This window comes from Alligator mississippiensis, chromosome 3 (assembly GCF_030867095.1).
Source record: "Alligator mississippiensis isolate rAllMis1 chromosome 3, rAllMis1, whole genome shotgun sequence".
NCBI classification, from domain to species: Eukaryota; Metazoa; Chordata; order Crocodylia; family Alligatoridae; genus Alligator; species Alligator mississippiensis.
This window is the reverse complement of record NC_081826.1, coordinates 242,958,107-242,976,608: the sequence shown is the minus strand read 5'-3', so window position 1 is coordinate 242,976,608 and position 18,502 is coordinate 242,958,107. Positions and strand designations below refer to the sequence as shown.

The 18,502-nt window shown below is 41.0% G+C and overlaps 1 protein-coding gene across 1 annotated transcript in view; it reads left to right on the top strand.

The window, feature by feature from the left end:
- The window catches only part of ADGRV1 (adhesion G protein-coupled receptor V1), a 487,191-nt gene that overhangs the window by 20,706 nt on the left and 447,983 nt on the right, over window positions 1-18,502 (top strand). Inside the window, exons 3-7 of the mRNA XM_019483282.1 lie at window positions 441-590; window positions 1,810-1,905; window positions 5,117-5,221; window positions 8,484-8,597; window positions 15,341-15,906. Coding sequence (XP_019338827.1) covers window positions 441-590; window positions 1,810-1,905; window positions 5,117-5,221; window positions 8,484-8,597; window positions 15,341-15,906 — 1,031 coding nt within the window. The remainder of the gene's footprint in view (window positions 1-440; window positions 591-1,809; window positions 1,906-5,116; window positions 5,222-8,483; window positions 8,598-15,340; window positions 15,907-18,502) is intronic.

The window sequence follows — 18,502 nt, the reverse complement described above, 5'->3', positions numbered from 1 at the left end:
TATAAACATACAAAAATTCTGGAAAAGTCAAGGAAGAAGTAAGGATTTCTTAGGGTGCTATCTTTTATTGGATCAACTCTACAGTTTGGACAGAGGTAGAGTTAGAAGGGCTAGTTCTGTACTTATAAGCACAATGCAGACATTGGGCCACCATGTGGTGTGCATGTTCCCATTTAAAACTACAGCAGACTATCTGTGCACCAGGTAGTCACCTGCTGGAATGGATGAAGGCCCTGGAATGAAATGATACCTGGTATCTCAGAAGAGGTAGTGAAAATTACTTACCCCATTGTTGATCTGTGGCACCTAACCAGGAATTCTTTGAGGGAGGAATAATATAGTGAAAGCATCATATATAATACATGAAACAAAGTCAGAAGAAAATCAAAACAAGGAGGAGGAAAAGAGATACAAAGTTCTTTGTGTGGTTTTTATTCTAGCTTGACGGAGAAGACACAGGTGATTTTTTTGATACGTATGCAGCAGCATATATACCTGATACAGAAACAAATAGAACTGTATATATATCAGTCTGTGATGATGACCTGCCAGAGGCTGATGAGACATTCATATTTTACTTGACGTTACAGGTAAGATCTAATTTTTCAGTTTATAGGAATTAAAAAAAAAATGGGGTAAATTTCTTCACCAGTAGTAAAAACTGGGATGAAATTGCAACTGGAATAAGCAAATGTAGCTCTACAAGTTTCTGGGAAGCATGCTTACATTAGTAGTGACTTCAGATCTTCCTAGCTAAAGCTTAAAGTTTTGAAAGCAACCAACTTGGTGGCTTAGCATTTTAGTTTATCAGGTCAATGCAGAAAGTTGTTCAATTACCTTGCCTGGGGGGAATGTCTACGCTTCAATCTGCCACGTTGACACAGGCTTTTGTAGAGAAGATGTATTCAGCTATGCAAGTTCAACAGTGTTTCTGGTTCATTAGGAGGCAGAGTTGTGAGATTCTGAAGAGAATCTTGGCCTTTCTTCCTTGCCCAGAGAGACAAGTTCTCAAGCAATTGGCTGAAAAATGGTGGAGAAACAGGATACTCCTCAATGCTTTAGAAGCAGAGGAAATGGGAGAAAAATGATTCCTTGAACATCCTGGTAAATAAGGCTACATTGCTATTTGAATGATGCCAGAGGCTTTTTAGAAAGACTTTTGTTTTTAGAGTTAGCGATCTGTTGTAAAGTCGGAAGTCTGCATTAAAAATGTATCCTCATCGTATCCCTGAGTTTCATAATTTCACAATAGATTGGTGGTAAATAGAAACACTCATTTTCCCTGTCTTCCTTCCCCTCTTCTCCTAACATTAGATTTAAGTTTATGACTTTAACATATTAAACTGGTGTCTTTTTATACTTGTATAAATAGTTTGCTTGGCCCATGAACTGCAAGATTTTTGAAATTTGTTTCCAAAGTTTCAGCTCCAAGAATCATTTTAAATACCCCAAATACAAAAATGAAAAACCTTTTAGTTTTTAGCAGAGCTGCGTGCTACATACCACATTCCTTATTGCTATGGTGTCATTAATAGATTGTCAAACTATGATTAATGATGTTCAGTGTCTTTTTCAAGCACTTTGTTTAATCAGATTGAGATTCTATAGATGTTTTCCATGAGGAGTAAGAGTGATTTGGGTGCATTCCATTGATTTGAATACCTTTTCCTTGGAACATGAAGTAAAAAATGGATTACTTTACAATTTGAATAAAAATGTGTTTATTTAAAAAACAAGGTCTTAGTTTGACTAAACTTCACTTTACCATTGCTTGCCTGGTTCACTTACCATATGTGTTGTTACTTTTAGAAACCATCTTCAAAGTTAAAGCTTGGATACCCCAGATCTGTCACTGTAACAATCTTATCAAATGACAATGCCTTTGGAATTATTTCTTTCAATATGGTAAGTTTTTATGTTCTAATCTTTTATCATTTTATAGAGGGCAGATTATCTCAAAGCCCACAGTACATAGCTCTGTGTCTGATTCCAGTGCAGTCTTTCATTTGGGTACCTAAATGCCATTTGTGTCTTTGAAAGTGTCTCCCTAAATATTTAACCAGAATTCATAAATATGTAGGACTTTAATGGTATTGGTAGTGTTGGAGTGATGCTGTAGATGTGATGGTCCATAACATAAAGGAAGATACCACCCCCAAAGGCCCCTTCCTCTCTTTAATGCCATCATATGCTTTTAGGCATGCGCTCTCTAGGTCCTATTCAGAGAGCCTATGTGATATTCTATGGCACTCCTAAAAGTACAGCATGCTTGCAGTCCAGGGTGACGTAAGACAAGAACTTGACACAAAATATTACAAAAATGTAGAATACTACCTATAGCAGAATTACTTTTATTACAAGTTATAGAGCTCCCACTGTTTTGCAAGTAAGGTGGGAGACTTCAGTTTGTGTCAAGGTAGCTCAGGAACCAGTTCTGCTCTCATCAATGACAAAGTTCACATTAGGTAAGTACAGGCCTTAACTTTAGATCAAAGTAACCAGAGTTAGGTATATTGAAATGCCCAATGGTACAGGTGTGCATAGGGCTTAAATCACCCCTGAAATGGTGCACCTGATCTAAGTTAGTTCACCTGAGTAGGTGCATAAACGTAGTTTTGAGATCCTACCCCCTTAACTCTGACCGGGCTATTTTTAGTTTCCTGATTTCCTCCCCCCTGTGGACCCAGCTACCCCACTGTGGACCCACTAGCATCTCCATCCTCCCTCCCCCCCGCCCCCCCCCCAGATTCGTCCCACTTCTCCCCTTTCCTTAGATTATTTACACCAGTTTCACCTTGTGGGTTGTGGAAACAACGAATGGGTGCATTCACACAGTTTAATGTAAACTGCATGAATTTAGACTGGGTATGGTGAGTTGCTGTACACACCCATACACACCCATTAACTTCAGAGATTATGGCACAGGATCTTGTCTCCTCCAAAGTAATTAACAGGACTTGGAGTATAGTCATGTCCATTTTGAGATCCAAATTCACTGCTAGTGAAATTTAAGGAAAGAGTACTCTGACTTAAAAGAAGATACATTTATTCATACAATCAGTGCAGTTGGCCAAGAAACACTGTGAATAAATATCTAAAAATCCAATAATCCTCACCTATTTGTCCCAAGTATTTGTGTACTTAACACCTCAGAATCTCAGAGGAGCACCAACCTATTATGGATCACATATACTGTATTTATTTGATTCTAAGATGAGGGTTTTTTTTTCCTATTTAACATGGGTTGGAAGCCCCTCATCTTAGAATTAAGTATGAGGGTGGGGGGAGGTAGGTGCCTGCTGTGGCTCAGGCTCCAGCCCCTACCTAGGACTGGGGCCATAGCTGCAGTTACTGTCTCTGCACCCTCCCACTTTCCTTCCCATCTCCCCTCCAGCTTCAGCCCCTGCTTCCCTGCCTGCCACTCTCCTCCCTTCTTCAGTATGCACAGAGCAAAAGTAAGACCCGGGCATGGAGCACAGCCCCAACCCAGCCCTGTAGCAATGATGCATATCCTACATAGCTGCTGTGGGGGTGGGGTTGGGGCTGTACTCAGTGCCCCAGGCTAGAATGGGGATGGAGCCTGCTGGCCCAGAGTGAGGGGAAGGGGGGAAGCAGAGGTTGGAGAGGGAGGGGGAAAAGCAGAGGCCGAGGGGAGGGACAGGAGGAGGAAGAGGGAAGGGAGTGCCCAAGGTTGGGGAGATGGAGACACAAGCAGGGTTGCCACAAGCTGCTTAACTTTTCCACACCACTTGCTTCCTTGCAGAGATGGGAGAGATGAATTAAAGGACTTCCAATAATTAGATTCTATACGTGGAAAATTAGAACAAACATATACATTTTTTCCATGTATAGAATCTAATTATCGGGGGCTCATCTTAAATTCAGAGTCATCATAGATTTGAGTAAATACAGTACTTTTGCAAAAAAGTGCTTGTGAATGACCTTTGCAGTGTTTTAGATAACATACAAACCCCCTGATTCCCACACGTAGCCTGTGGAGCCCCTGAAAAATTTCTAGTTGACTCAGAATTCCTGGTAGCTTTCTGGGGCTGCTCTACCACTTGTTAAACTTGTACTGTGTGCTTCTCCCCACTGTGCTAAGAGAGCTCAGCTAATTCCTGGAGGTAGATGAGACTGAACTATCCATTCCACAGCACTATTGTGTTACATTTGTGGTTACATTGTGGTTACATTTTTTGCAACATATCACAAGTATCTTAAAATGTTAGGAATCAGAAAACACCATTCAGCCAGACTTGCTTTCTGGATTAATTAAATTGTATTGATTGTGCAATAATTAAAGTATTTATAAACTATCTTTATTGCTAAGGTTAGTTTTTAAAATCACTTTTATAAAAAAAATACAATTAGATGACCAATTACAATGGCTTAAATCAAGGCGTTTAAAACTTTTTTAATAAGTGTACCTCCAGTGGCCAGATACGGAGGGTGGGGGGTGGCGGATGGGGAGTGGCGGCAGCGCAGGGTGGGGAGTGGTAACGGCAGTCGCTGCATGCCCTCCACCGCCCCGGCATCTGGCTGCCGGGGGTGTGGCCTGCAGGAGGTGCTGCTGACCTCCCTTTCCCTCTTCTCCCCAGGCCCTGCTCTTTGGAGGCAGTGGCTCAGGGTGGTAGTGCTTCATCCCCATTCACTTGTGCATACCCGCTAGGGCCTTCCTATGTACCCTTTGGCCACCCTTGGTCTAAATTATTATCCTGCAATTCTTAAAATCTATTTCCATCTAACAACCAAGTAAATTATTTTACAATGGGGAAAAACTGTTTTAAATTGGTTTAGGAACTTCTATAGACATTAATGATAAAAAGCTAGTAGGGTTGTGTATCTTAGTCATGTTTGTTTATAGCAAAAAAAAAAAATAAAAATAAAAAAAAAAAACCACACTCAAGTAACCACTGCTAATATTTTTATTAGAAGTCTCAAGCTTTTTATTAGCTGAACTAATTGGTTGCTAGGAAATATAATACCATCAGTCGACAAGTTCACAGATTGGATTAACTTGTCTGTGGGAGTTTGGTATTTCTGTGGTAACAGTTTTTTCACTCTGCTGAGATATTTGATCAGTGCCTGATTGCCTGTCGTTTCTCTTCCTCATTAGTCTGCCTTAATCACAGTGAATGAGCCTAGGAGTAGAAATGAATCTGTGCCTCTCACTCTAATTAGGGAGAAGGGAACCTATGGGACTGTGACTGTGACTTTTGAGGTAAGTTTATTGAAACAATTTCACACCTCAACATGTTTTCTTGGGACTGAAGGGTAGAATCATAGATCTGCTAAATGGAAACAAAAGTACAGAAAGGGCTAACTACTGAAGTCTAAGTTTTGTTAAATCTCTTCTATAGAAAAGAAACCTGTTATTCATCCCATGAAAAATGCTGCCATTAGACAGGCCAGTTATATTCTGAGAAGCAATTGTTGGGAGACACTAGAAAAGAGCAGAGATTCTTGATGATGTGTATGTTTTATCTTGGTAAATAGTTATACTGTATTGTTAATGAGAAGTTTCTAATTGAAAAAGTTAGGGACATACTAAAGGTTATTTTAGCTTGAATCACTGGAATATATACCGCTGAGCAACAGATACTAAGAATTTTAAGAAGGTTTAAAAAAAAAAACAAAAAAAACAAGAGGGACAAAAAGGTTTTAAATTGATACTGACATATAAACATTATGCCAAAACTTTGACATTTAACTTTAAATTTTGAATGTTATAATATACTGACTTAGCACTTTATGGAAGTCTGATACCATCTTTATGCTGCTTACTCGAAAAGTGAGCCACCCAAAACAATTGAGAACTTTTAAGAAAATCTAGACCATATGGTATCACATTTGATTTGAATGCGATACAAATACTGCATTTCTTATTTGATATTTTTTCTTACCTAGCTCAGATTCAATTACATATTTACAGTTTTATTTCTGTACTCAGATGAAGGAAAATTCTTTCATATATGTTATCTGAAGTTCATTTTTTCTCATTGTTGGGAAAGAGTAATCATCAACAGTCTGAGCTGGCACCCACTGAAATCTAAAGGTCTTTAGATTAGACAATAAAAGAGCTAATATTATTTTGTGTGCTATATTTAATATGCAAAGATAGTACATGTGCAATTTAATGCATGCCAGTTTGTTTTAAAGTCAAATATTTTTTTCCTCTGTAGAATCAGTCAGCTGTCTCACAGTATCTAGTATATGCATCTATTGAGATATAAACAAGTGTGCAATAAATTACCATAAATTTATTTGATACTAAATATAAACTTCCTGCTGCAGAACCAATCAGTTCTGTTTTACTGCATATAGCATTTGTGTCCATTGAGATATAAGCCACTGCATTCTGTATTGTAAAAATTCTCATGTTACCCTTAAGCAGCTTGTAATTAGTTTAGCTTTTATTTGCAAATTTACAATAATTGCATAAAAGTAACCTGTCACAAGCTAAGGAAAATGCCACAATCAATTCCCACTAGAATTCCTTCTCAGAATTTAATCCTATGTAACTAATTCAATGTAATGCTTTATAGTCAATATTCTCTTAGTTATTTGAAAGTAATAGCAATACATTAGCACAAACAAATGAGCCTTCCTGGGCCTATCTTGAAGTACATGGCCTCCACTTATTTGCCCATACATACTGTCACGGCGGGGTCCTCGCGGAGGGCCGTGATCTCCTTGAGGCCCTCTCACCGCGCTACTCCGGCCCTAGGGCACCTTCCATTCTCGCCCGCCACGTCTTGATGGAATATATAATAGAGAGGCTGCCTTGTGTTTCCTCGGGCCTGTCAGCTCCTGGACCCCTCGTGGGTCTCCCCGTACAATGGGCGCTACCCAAGCGCCCTAGACTTATGGGCTATGCGTGGCTCCTACCTCCCCTGATACCACGCCCCAAGCCTCGCAGATGTAAAGGACGTTGTCCAGTCTGTCTCTCTACTGTGGCCCACCCTGGGCTCCCTCTCTCATGCCCAGCCTCTTGCTGGGACTCTCGTCTGGCCCACTCTGGGCCTCCCCTGCCGGTGTGGTTCCGCTCCGGGACTCTCTAGCGGGCCTCCGGTCCTATGGGTCAACCGCACGGATACCCTCCCTGACTCTGGCTCCCCGCGCTGCTACTCCCCGTCTTCTCAGGGGCAACCGCAGCGCCCTGCCTTGGTCTGAGGGGGGTTGCCGCACTAGCCTACGGCCGGGCTCACTATGCCCGTGTGCCCACACTGGGCTACTCAACAAAGCACAATGGCGTTCCCCCTCTCTGGGGCTCGCCGCGCCCGCACTGGGCTGCTCAATAATACACAATGGCGTTCCCCCTCTCTGGGGCTCGCCACGCCCACACTGGGCTACTCAGTATGGCCCCACTCTCTAGGGCTGCTCAGTATGGCGCTCCCCCCTTCTCTGGGGCTCGCCGTGCCCACACTGGGCTACTCAGTAATACCGCCCCTTTCCTGGGGCCGGGGGGCTATGTTCCCCCACATGCACAATCCGGGGTCTAGGTCCCCGTCCGCAACCTGCGGGCTATGCCCGCGACCCACTGGCCGCGCTCCTCGCCGCCAGCTGCTCACACAGTGGCGTGCAAGCGGCGCCTTCCCTGGCACTATACAGGGGGCTATGTTCCCCCACACGCAATCCGGGGTCTAGGTCCCCGTCCGCAACCTACGGGTTGCGCCCGCGACCTACTGGCCGCGCTCCTCGCCGCCAGTTGCTCACGCACTGGCGTGCGAGTAATTGAGGCCTCCTCCAACCCCTACAGCCTCGCCCAAGCCTCCGGGTGTAATATCACAAACACAAAGCAAAACCACAAGCCCCTAGGCTGTAACACAAATGCAAGCCGCATGGCCATAACTCATCGTCATAGCTCAAGCCTCCAGGGCTATCATGAGCTGTACTTGCAACTCAGACTTCTCCCCATAGCTTGGCTGAGTGAGCTCCTGCCTCTCCAGCTGCTGGCAGAGAACTGCCAGCCTGGCTTCGGCCCTGGGCTTTATAAGGGCCAGGCCCTGCCCCCTACAGGCAGCTGGCTCCGCTTAGTTGCTCCGGCAACCCGCAGCTGCGCGCGTTACCTGAGCCAGCCTCAGCTGGGCTCGTCATGTCAGGCCAGGGCGCGCTCACTTGCTCCCTGGCAGTTTCTCCACTCTAGGAGCAGGCACTAAGGTGCCCTGCGACACATACATCTCCTCTTCCTGACTACATTGAGTTTCATTAGCCATCCAAAGTAAGCAGATTTCCCCCAGTAACCATTTGTTACACACCTGGCAACATGGCTTCTGAAATCGAAGTTTTCTTTGCCAAAATGGGTATGAAGTTGGTCTGAGATAGGAAACCGCTGTTATTCAGAGAAGACTTCTGTAGGCTACATGGTTTATTTGGACAATTATATAACCATATTATATTTCTATTCCTGTTAACCTACAGTTATTTACAAGCCTTGAATGTGTACTACATAATCACTGATTACAAAAATTAATTCTTTGCAGATAGGAAATGGTCCAAACCCAGCTGAAGAGGACTTGAGCCCAGCTAAGGGCAATATCACATTTCCTCCTGGGAAAGCAGTGCTAATTTATAATTTAACAGTGCTCGATGACCAGGTAGGAACAAGTTGAATTCATTTTAGAAGGCTTTGATATGCAAAAGGTTAAGTCATATGCATTTAGTATCTTTGAATAATTAATGCATAAAAAACTCACAGTTTAGGAGAAGTTAAAGAACTGTTCTAGTCCCAAAGTATAGAATTAGCACTTACTGTGCTATTGCGTATATCTATTTGCATAGCTCTCATCACTGTAGTATGTGATCATTTAAATTGCAGCAAGAGAAATTTATTTCAGATATTATGGAGGATTTTCTCACTATGAGGGCAATAAAACATTGACATAGGCTACCTAGAGGTTGTGGAGTCTCCATTTTTGGCAAGTAGGTTAGATAAACTAAGATGGTTTAGATGGGGATCTGCCTTAAGCTGGCACTTAGATTAGATGGTCTCCTGACCTCCCTTCCAGCTCTAATGTTCTATGGTTCTGTTTCTGTCTCTCAGTGTTTAAATTGTTGCTTCCTGATGTTACTGTTTTATAAATACAAATAAATAATAATGATAAGAAAACATTATTCCTCTTTTACCTATGGAAAACTGAAGCACAATGTGGAGAAAGCAACTTGCCTATGGTTACACAAGAAAGTTGTGGTTGATCCAGGAATTGATCCAGGTTTACCAAGTCTATAAGGATGTTCTTTCTTCACTGACTTCTCAATATTTCTATATCAAGCATTCTTTGTTTACAAAAGATTTTTCCTAACTCCTTGCTTGGCAAACTTAACCTGTATTTGCACAGTCAGCTTGGGCTCTTTCCTTAGTTTACATTGTTATATCAGCTACAAACTTACAGATCTAACTAAATCTGTATCTTGCATAATGTGCTTTCTTCTACTTAAATCCTTTATGATTCCTATGGAACTCCTTTGTCTTGAATTAATGAACAAGATTCCAGGTTGTTCTTTCCTAGCTGCATTGGCTCTACAGGGTTAACAGGAATGAAAAGCAGTTCAATGTTTATAACTAAGGTATGGGTACATCACTGAATATGCATCGGGAAGAAATGTATTGAAAAAGTGATTCTAATTTTATAGACACTTTTCAAAGTTGAACACTCTCAAATAGACAGCTCCTAAAATAAGCAAAGGGTCATTCTTTTAAACAACACGAACAAAGATAATAAATATTTAATATTTCTAATGTTTAATGACTGTACAAGTATTATAAAAGACTGGGAAGAATGGAGGAAAGTTATTGCTACATGAAAGGTGCCATGATGGTCTGTGTGGTCTCGGGACTGACTTGACTTGAGTAGTTTTATGAGAAATGGTTTAATCCAAAAGTGGCTTTTTGGATGAAAATTCTGAAAGGTATGAAAAAAAACCTTTAAAAAACCTTTAAAAATGGATAGATACATTCACAGAAGTTATTGTCCATGCTTTAGGTTGTTGATTGTAGCAGTGTTGATCGAAGGACATAGGCAGACAAGGTTCTTTGAGTAGATGTGACATCTTTTATTAGACCAACTAAGTAGTTGGGAAAATTCTTCTTTGCAAGCTTTTGGGCACAAATGCCCTTCTTCAGGCATAGGGAAAATCTGTTGGTGTTTGTGTGTTCTACCCAGGAAAGCACACAAACACCAACATACTTTCCCTATGCCTGAAGAAGGGCATTTGTGCCCAAAAGCTTGCAAAGAACAATTTTTCCAACTATTTAGTTGATCTAGTAAAAAAATATCACTTCTACCCATAGAATCTTGTCTTCGCAGAAGTTTTCCCTTTTTTTCAGGGAAGCCCCAGACTAAAGGAGACAGACAGCCTAGAGTAACAGCAGAACAGGTTAGGGATTATTAGAGAAGCTAGATGCTTTCAAGTTGTCAGGGCCAGATGGGATGTATCCTAGGGTACTGAAGGAATTGGCTGAGGTAAATTTGGAGCCACTGGCTATTGTCTATGAGAACTCATGGAGGTTGGGTGAGGTCCCAAATGACTGGAAAGGGGCAAAATACTATATTTGCCTGTTAGCAAATAAAAAAATGGGGTCCTGGACTAGTATCAGAGGAGTGGTATGACACCTCATTCGATAAGTGACACAAAGGCTTTATTTACTACAAGTATTCAAAGTTAAATGAGCCCAAACCAAAGTCCAGTAATTGGCTATAAGGTGATTATTTCTTACCAAATAGGTGATGAAAAGGTGGTCTGTTTCTCTTCAGCTTCTCAAGTAAGCTAGGTGCAGCAGTAGTTTGTGTTAGAGAGATTTCTCACTCTTGAAGCACGCCTGTTAGCTGTTTCACTTCTCTCTCATATCCTTTTCTCAGCATCTTCAAAGCATTCTTGCATTTGTGTAAATCAAGAGAGAGTCCCAAGCACTAATTGACAGGAAAATCCGGCTAATCAAACGACTCATTATTGGTTATCAGAAAGTTCCAATTTGAATTAATTACCTTCCACAGTGACAGGAGGTTATGCATTTCTGTTAAGTTTGGAACATAGCAAGAAACTGATTAACAACCAGAAAAAACACAAGGTTTTGGGGAGTGTCCTTGGAAGATCAAGGGAACCACTAGACAAAACAAGGTAAATCAGGAGGAAATGGCAAAACAATAGTAAATCAGGAGGAGACATCTACCACATATGGAGAATGTCTCTTCCTGCACATAAACACGAGTCAATTGCAAAAGAAATTTTTACCGTACAAATTAATCAAGGATAGGCATTTCACATGGTTACATACCAGACAACTAGGAGCCTGCTTAAAATCATCATGAATATAGTAAGATAAGCTGGAAGTGATACTTCATTATTTCTTCTCAGATGGCCTAGCCATGAACTCACATCCTCTTGCACTATGCAGTTAGGATCAATATTTTATATTTTAACTTTTGTGTGTAACTTTTGTGTGCCACAGCTTGGCATGAGTTTCAGAGTCATCAGTCTAGAAAGGAGCAAAATACTATATCTGCCCTTTTTCCAGTCATCTGGGACCTCACCTGATCTTTAAGAAAGGGAAGAAGGATGATCCAGGGAACAATGTGCCAGTTAGCCTGACCTTGATACCTGGAAAGGTCATGGAGTAGGTCCTCAAGAAATCCATTGTGAAGCACCTAGAAGAAAGTAAGGTAATCAGGAAAAGCCAGCATGGATTCAGCAATATTAAGCCATGCCTGACCAACCTAATTTTTTTTTTTTACAATAAGGTGACAGGCTCTGTGGATGGGGGGAGATTAGTGGATGTGATATACCTTGACTTGATCAATGTCCACAACATCCTTATTAACAAACTAAGAAAATACAGACTAGATAAAAATACTGTAAGGTGGATACATCACTGGTTGAATGATCTTGATCAACAAGTAGTCATCAATGGCTCAATCTCTAGTTTGGAGGAGGTATCAAGTGGGATTCCCTGGGGTCTGTCCTGAGTCTGGTATTATTTAATATCTTCATTAACGATTTGGATAGTGAGATCAAGGGCACATTTAGCAAATTTCTGGGTGACACTAAGTTGTGTGGTATTGGAGATACTCTGAAAGAGTAGGGCTAAGATCCACAATGACATAAATGGGCTGGAGAAATGGTCTGTACCATCTGGAGAAATGGTTTGCAACTAAATGAGATTAAGCAAGGACAAGTGCAAAGTCCTGAAGGACGGAATCATTTACATCGATAAATACAGACTGAGGAATAACTGACTAAGTTGCAGTACTTCAGAGAAGGACCTGGGAATTAGAGTGGGCCAAAAGCTCGCTGTGAGCCATCGGTATGCTCTTGTTTCAAAACAAGCCTACAGCACACTGGGCACAGGAGCGTCACTTGCAAGTCAAGGGAAGTGATTCCTCCCCTCTATTCAGCACTGTTGAGGCCTCACCTGGAGTACTGTATCCAGTTTTGGGTCCTGCACTTTAAAATGGATGTGAACAGCTTGGAAAGAGTCCAATGCAGAGTAACAGAGATGATTAGGGGCCTGGGACATAAGAATTATGAAGAAAAGCTGAAAGAACTAGGGTTTTTTAGTCTTATGACAATCTAATGCTGTCTGTGGCTGAAAGTTGAGCCTGCACAATGTTGTTGAAGGTCTAATACAAAAACAGTGAGGTTGCATAGATAAAATGATGGATTACTTTGGCCTGCAGAACTTTTACATATGGGGAGATTATAAATGAAAAATCAGTTAGTCCTGAGTTTGCTGATCTGGTAATTAAAAAAAAAATGTTAATAAGTTGAGCAGCACCTTTTATACAGAAATCATTGAGAAACCAAAGATATAGTGCCCCCCACAATGTTACTTTAAGCCCCCCCGCCCCTTACACATTACAGGTATTGTGCAATTACCTGGTTAATTGCCCAATTACTTTGAGACCAGCTGCACATCCAAAGTAGCTATCACAAGATAAAAAGTTCCAATCAGCTATAAAGTTAGACCTCAAAAATGTGTACTAACTTAATAGCTGATTGGTATCATGTAGCAGGGTCTCCCCTGCAGCTGGGAGGCCTGTCAATTGACAGAGCACCCAACTGTAAGGGTGAACCGTGCCCAACATGGAAACCCCCTCTTTTCCACACCCCACCCTCTGGATCAGCTGCTGTGATCCCCAAGGCTTGGGGGTATGTAATAGCCCTGGTCTAGGGGGATCATGGTTGCCATGATCCTCAAGGCGTGGACATGCTTGAAACCCCCAGGCCCACATGTGCAGCCATGGCTGAAAGTCCCGCACCTGACGGGACTCTGTCTGGCTGCACCCCACATGCTGCATATCCAGGGACCAAGTGTTCCACAAGGTGTGGGGCTGTTGCTGCTGGCTGCACATGGTCCTGCAGCTGCGAGCCTGCTCAGCAAAGGGAACGTCCAACCACAGAAGACTGGTTCTTGCTGATGCAGGGAGGAGCCCAGGATCAGACTCTCCCTACACTGGCAATAAGGCACAATTGTATGGATCATGCATTAGGTCCAGTTGAGCCTTTACTTGCATGTGTAGCAGGGACCTTCAATTCAGTTTTTGAATGTTTATATATACTTCTATTAGCATAGTTCTGCACAAATTTTTTCCTTAGTTTGAGAGAGAAGGCAGCATTGAGAAACTTTTGTGCCAAAATTTTCTGTGAAATTTGATTTGTGTTTTTTATCTGCCACTTTTGGTGGTCCAGGAGCTCTCAAATTCGAATTTGGGGGTAGAAACATAACTTAAAATGAAAAGTCCTTAGATACTGCATTTAAAAGAGAAAACAATAACTGCACTGTGCACGAGAGTATAGTCATGGGTGGGCTAAAAAAACATAAATTAATAAACTATTATCTGTATTTTCTTAAGACTGACTATGAAGGTGGTATAATTTAGATCTTTCATGATCCACATTGAAAAAATATGTGTAAGTCAAGATCATTATGCAAGTTAAAGTACCACAAGCCAAACAGGGAATAAAATTGGCATTAGTTATAAAGGCAGCTGCACACTCACTCCCTTAGCTATAGAAAAGCATCTGAGGGTGGCCAATTAGCAAATGAGCATGAAAGAGAAGAAATACTGGACAGCAGGGAATTCAGAACCTCTTTTAAAAGCTTAGACAATAATAGTGCTTAGAAAGGATTTGTCCACTCTATAGCTGCATACTTACCATCAGCAATAACTGTAATTGATTTTTTACTGTGATTTCTGTCAGAAGCAAATACTACTTTTTCTGAGTCTCAGAAACAAACAATGACCAGATGCAGGAGTTATTCATTGTGATTTGTGGACCTTTTTCTATGTAAATAGAGTGACAAAATGTAATAGAATCTTAGTTCTTGACTTGGACTTGCATTGATTTAACAAATGAGATTTGGGGGATAAAATGTAATAATACAGAACAAAAGACTTTAAAATACTGTAATCTGTTTGTCTTTTAATGCACTGAAAAGAAAATCATCCTTTACTGTTTACCAGGTAACATTTAACACTTAAATAATAGTTAACAAATGTTGCATAAAAGCATAAATATACTTCAGTACTATGATGCCATAACCTAAGGGACAACTCAGCTAAGCAGTGAAGAAGAATTCTGGTCTCATGAATGTCAGGGTGCAGCAGAAGGTATGAACAGTTATGCATTTTTAGCTGCTTTAAAGGGGCCAAAAAGGAAGTGGCTTTTGACCCTGAATGAAGCAGAGTTGAAGGTGGAGTGGCTTTCTTAAACTCCTATTGCAATAGAATCAGGCAGATGTAACAGTTGCTTGTATTGGTGCCTTTTGATATTGTATAATTGTTACATCTGTCTATACCCTGACAGTAGGCTTTTTTTTTCCCCCCTTCATTTAATAAATGAATAAAATATAATAATGTGACTGACTGATCCAAGACATGCTCATTTGTTGTACCACTAAGGCTGTATTCTCGGGCATGTTGGGTAAGACACTGGTGGGGTTACTGAGGATTTGAACCTAGGTAACTGAATGAAGAGCAAGTCAGATAAAGAAGAAGTTCTAGATAGAGATGGGTACATTATGCTAATTTTGGCTCTAGATAGTGAGCTCCGGTTCAGACCAATCACTAGTTTTGATGTACTTGTGTGTGAGGGTCCAGACCCCTTGTATTTGTGGAGCTTAGTGTTACTTTTCAGAAACTGGAAGGATTTTGTTCAGATAAAAATTTCCATCAAACAAACTGAAGGTTTGTTTCTCTGTTTCCTTTGATATTGAAGAGTTTTTTAATTTGTTCATATTTACTTAAGATGAATAGCATATAAAAGACACATTTTTCAACCAAACTGCTGTGCATACCTTACAAATGTGAATTATTATTAGTTGTTAATATTATTGTTGCAGATACCAGAAGATGATGAATTGTTTATTGTGCATCTGAGAAGTGTAGCAGGAGGGGCTGAAATTAACACCACAAGAAACTCTGTCCAGATTATTATTAAGAGAAATGACAGCCCTGTGCGGTTCACTCAGAGTGTTTATATGGTACCTGAGGAGGCTGATGTGCTACCAATACAAGTGCTTCGTGGTAAAGATGACAGCGGAAAAATAATTGGACCTGATGAATATGAAGTCTCTGTCAGTTACATCATTATAACTGGCAATACAACAGCACATGCACAGCTTAATTTAGACTTCTTAGATCTTCAGCCAAATACAACTATTGTTTTTCCACCTTATGTTCATGAAACTTATATAACATTTAAAATAATTGATGATGCCATACCAGAAATTGCTGAGACCTTTCAAATTATGCTGCTTAAGGACAGTCTGCAAGGAGATGCTGTTTTAATAAGTCCTTCTCTTGTTCATGTCACCATCATGCCCAATGACAAACCGTATGGAGTACTATCCATCAACAGCATTCTATTTGCTCAGACTGTTATCATCGATGAAGACCAAACTTTAAGGTACTATGGATTTTCAAAATGCGGTTAAATATCTGTCTTAAAGAATTTATGGAAACAACTGACTTTTAGGGCAGTTTTCAGAGTGGGGGGGGAAGTATATACACTCTTAAGCAAGTGTTATAATGTTGCAATGGTAAGTTTACTTGACTTTACCACTCTTCAGAGTTTAATACTGAAATCAAAGTATGACATAGTGCATCATTATTGTAAAGCTGCTTAAATTTATCTTTCTGGAACCAATATATAACTACTTTTAAAACATTTTCTCTCTGCCTACCTATACATATTATGCAGCGGGCTGCAGGTCAGGAGTGAGGGTCACCAGTAGGGATGGAGGGTGAGGGGCTGGGGGTTAGGAATAAGGGGGTGCTGGAGGGGTGGGGAGCTAGGGGCACAGACAGGGATGGGGCATAGGGGGCTGTGGGTTGGGAGTGAGGGGCTGGGAGAGCGGGGGACTGTGGGTCAGAAGTGAGATGCAACAGCATGGGCAGGGGCAAGGCACCAGCATATCCGTTGCTCAGTGCCACAAAGAAGTGGGGGACAGCTGCAGTTGGAGCCATTTCCTGGTGAGTGAAGGGGCTAGGTGGAGCTCTAATTTTCCGTGATATGCCAAAATATATATTTAGACTTTATTTTATTATAATGGTGGAAACACTGGTAGGCTTCCAAATGGCTTTAAAATTGTAACTATATCAATAAAACATTGTGTTCACCTGCTACCTATATATACAGTGGTGTTTCATTCCAGTTGCAGAAAAACATGAATTTGGGGTTTTTTAATCGGAGAATTTGGGATTTTTAAACAGAGAAAACCAGGATCCCTGATCACAGTAATGTTTTAGGATTAGTTTATCTTCATTATACACAATAATTAAACATTCTTAGTTTCTTCAAGTAACAAATGTAGACTTGGTTTGGAAATTGAGTTAGCTACAATTTACATAATTTTGTTTTAAAAATGGAATCTTGGATCAGTTCCTGAAAGCTGATCATTTTGTTGATCTTGGAAGAGAACATTTTTAGGAATAGGAAGCCTCTAACTGAAGAAACTGGAGTTAGAATTACACTGGCAGAATGAAAAACTAATTTGCTAATCACACCAAACTTATGTAGTAAATATGTGGTATTTCACTGCCACCTTAACACAAGTTTAAGTATTCTTGAGTAAAGAGTTTTTTCAGACTAATACATGCATTGGCAGATTTTTTTGAAAATTGGGGTGCAGATTGTGGCACATAATCACATACAGCATAACACATTTTTTCCAATTAAAGATAAACTGCAAGTTTTAGTAATGTGGTAGTGGTCTATCACTATATTACTCAGTTTAAGATAAAGTAAAAACAAATATAACCATTGGAATATGCATTTATTTCCTCCATTAAAGATAAACTCTAACAAAGCACAACAAACTAAGTGAAAAATAGAAAAAGATACTGTCTCATTCGTCCTGTAGCCATTATAATTAAATGTACACTGTGCGGGCCGGTGGCGAGCCGGGCCCGTCTTTGCGCATGTGGGCTGTGGCCAGCAGCCCGGGCACGCGGGGTCAGAGAAGACCGGGGACGAGCTAGAATTAGTCACGGACGCGTAGTGGTTGATTTAAAGATTGTTTACTTACACCAAAGATGGTCGTGGTGTAGGCTGGACAGTTTCCAGGTTCAGCTCTGCTTAAATCCTCGTTAGAGGACTACTACAATTCATTCTTTGCCCCGGAGTTATTAAAGCTCCGCGGGTTCGGTAGTTTCTTTGCCCTGGAGTTATTGAAGCTCCGCAGGTTCGGTAGTTTTTCGTACAGGAAGGGATACGTCTAGGAATTTATCAGCGACGGGGAGAGGCTAGAGGCTGTTCGTTCTTTTCCCCGGAGTTGTTGAAGCTCCGCGGGTTCGGTTATCAGGCCTCTATTGCCTTTTAAGAAAAGTGTTGGGTCCATAAGGATCCGCAGCGCTTAGAGATCTTCATGCTCTCTCTCTCGAACTCCAATTGCTCTCTCTCCAACTTGGGCGGAAACCACCCAAGCTCTTTATACGGCTAGCAAGCCAATCGCTAGCTGCCACGTGTGCATGTATTAGAATCGGCTAATAATGTGGCACGAATCTTCATACAAATGGCGGGAACTCCTTGCACCGTGCATTTCTTGGATGCAAAAGAAATGCACCATGCAAAGAAAGCTACAAATTTGGCGGGAATACTCTGTTGCACCGGGGTTCTCTTCTGCAGCAGAAAACTCTACCGTGCAAAGAAGCTGCAATTTAGCGGGAAAATAATTTAGCAGTGCCAAAGCACAAACAAACAAAAAATCACAACTTTGGGTTGTGACATACACCTCTTATTCAAATTCCTAAAACAAAATCTAGCCTTCGTGAACATCTTGAATGTACTTCCAATATTTCATTGCAAGTCATTTCTACACCTGAGTTAATATTACCCCACCTGAGTTAAGGTTTTTAGCTAAAGCTAAAAACAGTCTGCAGGGCTGTGAAATAGAAGAGGGACATTACTAGAAATGGCTAATAAACAGCAAAATTACAGAAGAAAGAATGCTTTGAATTATAAGACATCAAGACCTTCAAAAAGGACAGAGGGTAGTTGACAC